Source organism: Kogia breviceps, chromosome 7 (assembly GCF_026419965.1).
Source record: "Kogia breviceps isolate mKogBre1 chromosome 7, mKogBre1 haplotype 1, whole genome shotgun sequence".
In the NCBI taxonomy this organism is placed as follows: domain Eukaryota; kingdom Metazoa; phylum Chordata; class Mammalia; order Artiodactyla; family Physeteridae; genus Kogia; species Kogia breviceps.
Genome location: NC_081316.1, coordinates 97,684,699 through 97,695,433, shown reverse-complemented (window position 1 = coordinate 97,695,433; position 10,735 = coordinate 97,684,699). Strand labels below are relative to the sequence as shown.

At 39.3% G+C, this 10,735-nt stretch overlaps 1 protein-coding gene across 2 annotated transcripts in view; it reads left to right on the top strand.

Moving 5' to 3' along the window:
* Positions 1 to 337: 337 nt before the first annotated feature.
* The window catches only part of EXPH5 (exophilin 5), a 72,492-nt gene continuing 62,094 nt past the window's right edge, over positions 338 to 10,735 (top strand). The window contains exon 1 of one of the 2 annotated variants that reach the window (XM_059068269.2): positions 338 to 555. In XM_059068269.2, coding sequence (XP_058924252.2) covers positions 386 to 555 — 170 coding nt within the window. In that variant the 5' untranslated portion in view covers positions 338 to 385. The remainder of the gene's footprint in view (positions 556 to 10,735) is intronic. The other variant, XM_067038891.1, reaches the window with a different exon arrangement.

The window sequence follows — 10,735 nt, the reverse complement described above, 5'->3', positions numbered from 1 at the left end:
TCCTTCTAGTCAAGTTCAAGTTTTGTGGGCAAACAACAGCCAAAATAAATACGCTGGAGCCAATACTGAGGCCTCTGCCCCACTTAGGGGCAAAATTACGTAGGCTCGTCTAACAAGTCTGATTGGGGGTGGGGGAGGGAAGGGAGGAGCGTGGAAGGGCCCGCCCCTTTGGAATGGGATTGGTTCCCTCTCTCCCTTCAGCCGTTCATTTTGCATCTCGGTTGGATAGGCTGAGAGAAATATGTCATTGAGGTGTTTTCAAAATGATCCCTGTAGATGTGGGCTGTTCCCTAGGGTTGTGGTTTTAGATTTTCAAATGGGCGGACTTATCATTGGCTATGGGATCAAGTTCCTGAAACTGGTCTTCCTTAGCTTGAAAAATGTCATGGTAACAGGAAGCACCAAAGAGTTTAAGTGTAATTCACACACAGTAGAGGATATGACGAAAGTTCCCCAGGGGTTTGATTTCAGTTTCCTAAATGAAGAAGCCAGGAAGATCCTTCAGGTGCTGGAAAGAAATGAGGAGCTACAGAGGGCAAAGAAGGACAGGATCAGGTACAGAGCTAATTCTTTTTTCCCCAGGGTCTGGGCCACAGTGGGGGGTGTCCGCGGCGTCCCCCGAGCCCGGCGTGAGCGGAGGAAGGGGCCGAGCTTTTGTGAGGCACCTGTCCGAGGCTCGGGGACGCTCAGCATCCGCCCGGGGCGCGCGACCCGGCAGGGAGAAATCTGCAGTGAGTCTCTTTTGAGAACTTTGGGAGGCGTTGCTGGTGCGGACACGGCCTTCCGCGCAGGCTCGTCTGCGAGCTCAGGTCCCGCAGCGTAGGGCGCGCCCCTGCCCTCGCCGCGCGGGAGCGTTTCTTGGCGCGTTTCTTCTCAGAGTGGGTCCCGCGCAGCGGCCCCGGCCCCAGACCAGGACACGTCGTTAGAATTGCATGCTTGCCTTGTTGTGTTTTCTTTATAGCAGCTCATGGTGCCCGTGGCAGCTGACTTAAGGGGGAAATACACTTAGGTGGCAAAGGCCATTGGGCTAGGCCTTAGAAGGAAGGCTGAAACACATTTTCTGATTTCATGGCACTCATATCCTAACTGGAGCATCAGCAAAAAAAGCCATAATGCTAAGACAAAAATCAATACAGGTATATGATAGGAATATTAGCATTATTAGAGAGGAAATTTAAAATAATTAAGATTATTTACTCAGGCACAGTGTTTTTTTCTGCTTTGTTTTTTAAAAAATATGTTTAATAAAGGTCTGAAGTAGAAAAAAATCAGGCCTGAGATGACATGCCAACTTAGCTCTTCTGTTCATTTTTGATCATCATATTTTCCTAATCAAGTCAAGACACGTGACTTATAAATCAAGAGTATTATTTGAGAAAAAAACACAACAGTGCTGTCTAAGAGACTCTCAGAGGCCTTTTTACTATACTGAGAAACAGTCTTCAGATCTCTTAATTAGGACAAAAAGGGAAGGGACTAAATGCAGAAGCTTGGAAGGTTTCCTGGTTAGGGCCTATCTATGATAGGCTTGAGCTGTCTACAAGACAACTAAGAAGAAGAAGAAGTATCCTACAGTTAGAAATATAGAACTACAGTATCATGCAAGGCCAGAGGTGTCCAGAGGTGGATGTTAACGGCACAGAACTAGTTGAGTTCACCATGCAGGAGAACATAGCCCCACCTGTAGAAATGAGCTTCCCTCGATCTTCCTTCATCAGTACCAGAACACTCTGGCTCCAGCTTACTGGGAAAGTATTCACATTAAATATTATAATGTTTCCAATATATGAAGAGTTTATTCAGATTTTTAAGGAAAACACCAAGATTCAAACTGATGAATAAGCAAAGATAGAAAGTTATCATTCACACTAGAAGGTATCCAAACAGTAAACAAAACATATGGGAAAATATTCAGCCTAACAGTAATTTAAAAAAAAGAAAGAAAGAAAATCAAAGTAACCTCAAGATATCATACTGCACCTTTAAAAATAACTGAAAAGACTTGGTGAGGGTTGAAGTGAAATGGATAGATTCTGCATGTCTTTAGTGGCATTGTAAGTTGAATATCATCCTTTCGGTGAACAATACTGCAACGCCTGTGAAGATATGACTTGCCTTTGACCCAGTCATCCAATTTTTGAATGTTACTCATTAGTAGGAGATTGAGGTGGGGAAAATGAACACACCAACATTTATTAAGTGCTGCCTTTTTAAGTAATAATAGTAATTACTGTGACAATAATAATTGCTAACATTTATTAGTCCCTTACTGTATACTAGGCACTGTATTAAACATGTTATATATATTTAATTAATCCTCTCAATAACCTCGTTAGGTACACACTTTAATTTCCATTCCACAGAGAAGGAAACAGCTTAAAAATGTTGAGTATCTTGTTCAAGTTAAGCAGAAGAGCTAGAATTCAAATCCAGATCCATCTCAAAATTATTTTACCCATCAGCATTGACTGATCCTCACAACCATCTTTTGGGGTGAGTATTATTAATGACTTTGTACAGAAGAGAAACTGAAATTTAACAAGGTTAAGGAACTTGCCCAAGGTCACACAGCTCGTAAGTGGCAGAACTAGAATTTGAACCCAAATCTATCTGGCTCTAAAAACCTGTATTCTTTCCACTATACCATATTTTTCCCTGAGGAAACAATTTAGTAGAGGAAAAACAAGACATATACTCTCAGATATTGCAGTGTTGCCTATAATAGCAAAATAGTGGAAAATTTCTAAGTAAAATTCTAAGTAAAAATCTAAGTAAAAGTGCAGTCATTACAAAGGACAATTATGAAGACATCATTATGTCCCATCCAATATGATATTTTAGTTCTATATTTCTGACTACCTTGGTTTTGTAGACACCTCAAGCTTGTCATGGATGCAGCTGTGGAAAAATGTGTACGAGGCACTGTTCTGTGAAAAAGCAGAACACAAAATAGTGCTTATGTTATTTTTAAGTTTCTTCTGGGCATCTGGGCATGTACATAGCAACTAGAAGAAAATAGCAAAAATTTGTCCTTCTCCTTTCCCTGAATCTCTAGGGCCTGCTGCAGCTCCTGGCCCATGGTAAACAGTCAGTAAATGTTTTCTGAAAGGCATGGGCTTGCCCTGACAGCTGGAGGCTGGGCTCTCCTGCCCTCAAACCCAACACTGCCAAGATGGGAAATCAGACCTGGGGGTAAGGACGCTTGGTAGTCTGGGCAGGAATGCTGGGCACATGCTTCCTCCTAAGTCTCTGGGAAGGCAGATGAGGGGAAAGGTGTAGGATTTCATGGCTAAGAGGAGAGGGAGACCTGGGTCACGAGGTTTCTGTCTGTATAGGCCCCCTGTAAATACTTGATGAAGGAATTAATGGTCTGCACTGGCTGGAGTCAGAGGCTTCTGCTGTCCCAACTTCTCTGCTGTCCCAAAGTCTCTGTTTGTTTCACCTTCTTCTCATCCCCCAATACCCTCTGCCCAGTTACATGGGATTTCTCCCTCCTTTGAACCCTGTAATGGACTATAATCACTGTGTTACATTTATCCTTTTCTATCCTGTCAGTCTGGGATCTGAGCTACAGAAATTCTCTGAGAGCCAGTTAAAGAAATGGAAATACTTAAATTCCAATGTCAGTTACGCCTCTTTTTGGATTGTGGAAAGGATTTGGCCTGGAAGTATTCACTCGGGCGTGACTTTTTAGGCCTTGTACAGTCTGTGGTTCTAGCTGCAGTGAAGAAAGATGGCTGAGAGTTTGAATTATGATTGGCAGGTAAAAAATTTTCCCTTACTACTTCTGTCACACCTTGGAGGAAATATATATGTGTGTGTGTATACATATATATACACAAATACTATAGATGATAGATAGATAGATAGATAGATGGAATAAAATCTGAAAAGCATCTTACTTTTTACAAGTCTTTGAAAAACACAGCTACCTACCTATCACCCCCACCACCCCCATCTCGTAAGTGTGACTGAAATAGAAAGTACCAAGAGATTATATCAACTAGTCAAGCTCACAGAAGAGATATCAATAAATCAAAAATGTTTATTTTTCCTATTGCAGAAAACTTATAAAGTATAAGATGTTACAGCACCAGGTGTAATTAAGTTGAAAAATGGCATGTCTAGATTTAGACTATCTTTGCTCAAGTGGCAAGATTGCAGCCCAGGAGAGTTTTCTAGAACTTGGCTGTTTCGCTTGATTTACACTAGTGTACTTGAGCTGTGGCTCAGTCCTGAGGGGGACTGTGTATATCAGAGTAGTGAAGTGATCTGTAGCTGGTGGAAACTGCAACATCCTGCAGAGATTAAAAGCCAGATACACAAGTCTCCTGTCTCTCCTCGGCTTTCTGCCTGCCCTCTCCTCTTCCAGCTGGTGAAATTTGCCTCTGGCTAGGATAGACATTCAAGAAACTTTGGATGCTTATTTATTGGGCATCTACTCTGTGCCAGACACTGTGTTGGCCCTGAGGATACAGCAAAGAAATTCTGCCCCAAGTGGCTTTAGTCTCTGAAAGTTTTTGGTTGGTGGTAAGTCCTCTAAGATGAAGACTTCATATAAATGTAGCTTGCCCTCATGGAGCCCTGCGTGGCTGGGGAAGGGACTGTGAAAACTGCTTGGAGGCCACAAGAGTGCCCTATAGACTGGAGTGTTCTGATAATATAACAAGGAATGGGATCAATATCATGGATCTCTGAGGTGTCTGCACTTTTCAGTACATCCAATTTAGTTAATTCCTTTAAACTGAGGGGAGAGCTTTCTCTCAGACAAATTCTCCTGGCTAGTTACTCCTTGGATTGGTCTCCATGGGCAATACATGTGGAACTACTATAATATTATAGTTCCATATCCCAAGGTTGGAGATTAGTGTCCTCATTAGGTTTTGTGACATTATTATAACTCTTTTAGCTCTTAAAGTTAGTTTTTATCCTCATCCTAATCTGATAAAGCAGGTATTTTTTTCAAAAGATAACAACAACAGTAATAATAGCTCTTATTTATTGAACACTTGCTTTGTGCTAAACTCTTCATGTGGGTTATCTCCTTTAATTATTTCTACAACAATCTGATGAATTAAGGGTTTTTTTTTTTTTTTTTTGCGGTACGCGGGCCTCTCACTGTTGTGGCTTCTCCCGTTGCGGAGCACAGGCTCCGGACGCGCAGGCTCAGCGTCCATGGCTCACGGGCTAAGGGATATTTTTAATCCCCATTCTACAGAGAAGGTTTAGGGAGGATAAGTAACTTGAGTGAGATTATATTGCTAAGAAGCACTGGATTTGTGAACTCCATCAGCACTTAATCATTGTGCAGTGTTGCCTCCTACAATGAAATTGAACTGATTACCCTCACATTGCCCATCTAGCTTGTAATAGGACCAGCACTGAGATGTTTTCACTTTAGAGCTCTTGCTATTCACTGACCATGAAAATAGAAAACATACAATTCTAGGTAACGTGCCCTTACTAAAAATTGGGAGTATTATTATTAAGGTAAAGGACATAATGGATATTGGGGGACCACTAATAGTATTCACCATATATAGGAAAAATTGCAGGTAACTGTTGTCAAGGAAAATAATCAATAAACAATCTATAATAGGAATAGAAAAGAGTTTTATTTGAGCCAAACTGAGGACTATAGCCCAGAAGACAGCCTCTCAGATTACTCTGAAGAACTTCTCTGGAGAAGCATGGTTTTCAGCACAGTTTTATATCTTGTCAGAACAAAGAACATCAAACAAGTCATGGATACATTCCTTTGAGGTTTAAAAAAAACCAAACAGATCAGTACATACACAGTGAGTCAGTACAGCCTTGGCACCTGGGAAGGGAGTCTTATCATCAAAGGAGAACCAGCATTGGTGTACCAGGAAGGGAGGTATTTAATCTTTACTTTTAACGTGGACATTATTTACTTCTGGTCACTGTGCCCTTTTCTTTAATAATTAAAGCAGATGTACAATGTATGTACACACAGTTTTAGTTAGCACAAAATTCAAGTTTACTCATGTATAAGCCAGAATGAGTTCCCTGTACCTCAATATGTGAAATTTTCTTTTATCACTGTTTGTTTTTTAAAAAAAGCATATATGCATTTTGTAAGGATATACTCTAAACTATTAAGATGGCTATCTCTTGGATGTGATATTTAAAGGAACTCTAACTTTTACTATTATTTTATTCCTTAAAATTATCACGGATTATTTTTTAATGATTATTTCTTTTGATAATAAAGAAATGCAGGGCTTCCCTGGTGGCACAGTGGTTGAGAGTCCGCCTGCCGATGCAGGGGACACAGGTTCGTGCCCCGGTCCGGGAAGATCCCACATGCCGTGGAGCGGCTAGGCCCGTGAGCCATGGCCGCTGATCCTGCGCGTCCGGAGCCTGTGCTCCGCAACGGGAGAGGCCACAGCAGTGAGAGGCCCGCGCGTACTGCAAAAAAAAAAAAAAAAAAGAAATGCAAAATAACTCTCTTTTTCCTTCATAAATATGACTTTTAAAGTATTTGTCTTAAAAATATCTGAATACTTTTCTGCCCTTTTCTTTATAATGTTTTATACATTTTGTAATGTTAATGTATTTATGGGTAAGTTGGTTTCTCTACATTAATCTCAAGTTCTTTGTGGTCAAGGATTATCTTAGGAATGGAGAGCCTCACACTCCTAGTAGGAACTCAGTTCCTAATTAAGTGGACTTTAACTTACTTCTGTGAGGGAGTACAAAGTGAGGGAATGATAGATCTGGGGAAACCATATGAAGGACAAAGAAGGTCAGATTAAGGTTAATCAGAAAATATTTTTCTTCCTGTGAGCACATTTGGGTTTCAAAACTGAGAACGAGCTGGCTAAGAGCCTTGCTGAAGCAATTCAGTTCTGTTTTTCTGCAGTTAGTTACTGCACAGGCCATAATAATGAGAACCTAGGCTCACTTCACTCTCCTGCTCAGGAATATTTCCTTATTGGCATTGCCAATGGCCCTAAATAAAGTCTGTACTCAAAATATCAACTTGGCATACCACAGGAGCCAGCTTCCTCATTTCTCTGTGTGTTAGACTTTCTAATGATGAAAGAGGAAATTAGGAAATCAGTGATCACCAAACTCCCCACTTTCCAAAGAAAAGTTGTGGTGTTTTATATTTATATCAAGTTTGCCTTGGTTTCAATTTTAAAACAATGCATTTAATGGCAGTTGAAGGAGGGAAGCGTCTGATCTGGGGTGGGGAGAGAGTAACCTGGTAACCACTGCTCTGTTCTCCAGATCTGTTGAAAAGATCTGTCCTCCAGATATCAAGAAGGGCCATGCTTCCTCTGAAAGCACTTGGGAAGAATCTGTTCCAGGCCTTTCCTAACTTCTGGTAGTTCCTGGGCTGGTGGCAGTATAACTCCAGTCTTCACATGGCATTCTCCCTGTGTGCATGTCTGCCTCTGCTGTCCAAGTTTTGCCCTTTCCATAAGGACACCAATCATACTGAATTAGAGCCCACCTTAATGACCTCATTTTATCTTGATTACCTTTGTAAAGACCCTATCCCCAAATAAGGTCATGTTCTGAGGTACTAGGGGTTAGGACTCCAACATATCTTTTTTGGAGGACACAATTTAATACATAACAGTAAGGCTGGTTCAGTGTTTTTAAATAAATTACTGTAAACCACTATATCAACAGTCTAAAGAAGAAAAACACATGATCATATCAGTTGATGCAGAAAAAGCCATGATAAAACCTCTTGGCAAGGAAGAAATAGAGCCTAATAAAAGGCATCTACAAAAAACTTATAGCTAACATCATACCTAATGGTGAAAGACTGCTTTTCCCTTAAGATTGAGAACAAGACAAGGATGTACAATCAATCCTTCTGTTCCTATTTAACATCATACTTGAGGTCCTAGCAAGGCAAAGAAATGAAAGGTATGCATATCAGAAAGGAAGAAATAAATCTATCCCTATTTGCAGATGACATGATTGTCTACAAAGAAAATCTCCCCAAAAACTACCAAAAAAAATCCTAGAACTAATAAGTGAATTTAGCAAGGTGGTAGAATACAAGATTAATACACAAAAATCTACTCTGTTTCTATATAATAACAATGAACAGTTAGAAATCTAATTTTTAAGAAATTTTATGAAAAAACAAAGGAACTGAATAGACAAAACAATTTTGAAAAAAAGAAGAAAATTGAAAGAATCACACTACTTGATTTTAAGACTTACTATAACATCATAGTAATCAAGCTAACATAGTAGTTGTGAAGGGAAAAACATATAGTTTAATGGAACAGAATATAGTCCAGAAATAGACCCCCAAAATATAGGCAATTGATTTTTTTACAAAGGTATGAAAGCAATTCAATGAAGGATAGTCTTCTCAACAAAGGCTGTTGGGATATTTGGGCACAAAGCTAGAAACATTTTCATCACCCCAAAATTAAATATTAAATAGTTACTCTTCAAAAGATAGATACCATATGATATCACTTATATGTGGAATCTAAAATTTGACACAAATGAACTTATCTACGAAACAGAAACTGATTCACAAACATAGAGAAAAGACTTGTGGCTGGTTGCCAAGAGGGAGAGGGGTGGGGGAGGGATGGATTGGGAATTTGATATTAGCAGATGCAAACTATTATATATAGAATGGATAAACAACAAGGTCCTATTGTATAGCACAGGCAACTATATTCAATATCCTGTGATAAACCATAATGAAAAAAATATGAAAAAGAATATATATGTGTGTATATATATATATAAAACTGAATCACTTTGCTGTACAGCAGAAATTAACACAACACTGTAAATCTACTGTACTTCAATAAAATAAATTTTTTAAAAAGTTACTCTTCATTCCTGCCTCCCTCCATGCTGGCAACCACCAATCAGCTTTCTGTCTATATGTATCTACCTATTCTGGATATTTCATATAAATGGAACCTTTCATATAATACATAACCTTTTGTGTCTGCTTTACTTAGCATAATGTTTTGAGGTTTATCTACTTTGTAGCATGTGTCTATACTTCATTCTTTTTTATGACTGAATGCTATTGCATTGTATATACATACCACAATTTGTTTATCCATTCTTCATAAACATTTGGGTTGTTTCCACCTTTTGGCTATTGTGAATAGTGTTGCTATGAACATTTATCTACAAGGATTTTGAGTACCTGTTCCCAGTTCTTTTGGGTATATACCCAGTAGTGGAATTACTGTGACATTTGGTAATTCTGGGTTTAACTTTCTAGGAATCATCAAAACTGTTTTCATCCACACTCACTTTCATATAATTGTGACTGTACTGTGTATATTTTTGTTTGTGTAATATCTGACATAAAAATAACCCCTTCAAATTAAAGACTCTTAGTCAACATTATTTTTTGTGGCTGCATTCTATTCTGCTATATGCATTTTATAATTTAATCATTCCAATATTTTAGGTTCTTCAGTTTTCTCTTATTCTTTTGTTTCTCATTGCTATTGTTAACGAGTCCAAGCTCATACTGCTTGCTGCACTACAGGCCAATAAATTTAGAGACAAGTTGTTGGGGCAAGGAATAGAGACTTTATTCGGAAGGCCAGCAGACCAGGAAGATGGTGGACTAGTGTCCCAAAGAACCATCTCACCAAGTTAGAATTCAGGCTTCTTTTATACTAAAAGGGGAGGGGATTTGGCTGGTTTTTGCAAACTTCCTGGTGCCAGAATTCTTTGTTCTTGCAACTGTCCATTTAGGTCTGGTCAGGATGTTCTTGAGAATGGGCTATCCTGTATATTTCAGGCTCTAGGCAACATTCTTTTACAAAATGTTCAGAACCAGCATGACTAAGCACAGGCAACAGAGCACACAGGTTAGAGCTAAAGGAGTAGATTCAATATGGAGTCAGGTTTGTTCTTCTCTGTTATACTATGTTAAATAACACCAGGACAAACATTTGTGCTTACATCCTTAATTCAATTTAAAGTAAGGTAAATTCCACAATGTAGAATCATTATTTTATAATATAAATACTTTCTAAATTCATGATACCTGTTACCAATTTGCTCTTCAAAATTGTTCTACCAAACACTCACCTGACATGCAGCAGAAAGCCTCCTATTTTACCATACCCTTCCCAGCCCTGGATCGTATTATTATTATTATGTTTAATCTTTGCTAATTTTGTAGGCTAAAAAATTCTTATAATAGATTTATCAATAATTTCTGACACTGTGGTTATAATAAATTTGAACATTTTTCATATGTTTACTATTTATTTACATTTCATGATTTTTGAATTATCTGTTTATACCTTTGCCCATTTGTATTTCAGAATTTTTTTTTTTTTTTTTTTTTTTTTTTGTGGTATGCGGGCCTCTCACTGCTGTGGCCTCTCCCGTTGCGGAGCACAGGCTCCGGACGCGCAGGCCCAGCGGCCATGGCTCACGGGCTTAGTTGCTCCGCGGCATATGGGATCTTCCCGGACCAGGGCACGAACCCGTGACCCCTGCATCGTCAGGCGGATTCCCAACCACTGCGCCACCAGGGAAGCCCTGTATTTCAGAATTTATATTCAGAATTCTTGTTGTCACAAATAACAGATCTAATCATGGCTTTAATGACTTGGGAATAAAGTTTTCTGACATAACAAGATATCTAGAAGTAGGCAACTGCTAGCTGGTTTAGTGGTTTAGGATGTCAGGTTGGTGTCTTTGCAATGAAAAATGGCTGCAACTGCTCCCAACATTACATCCA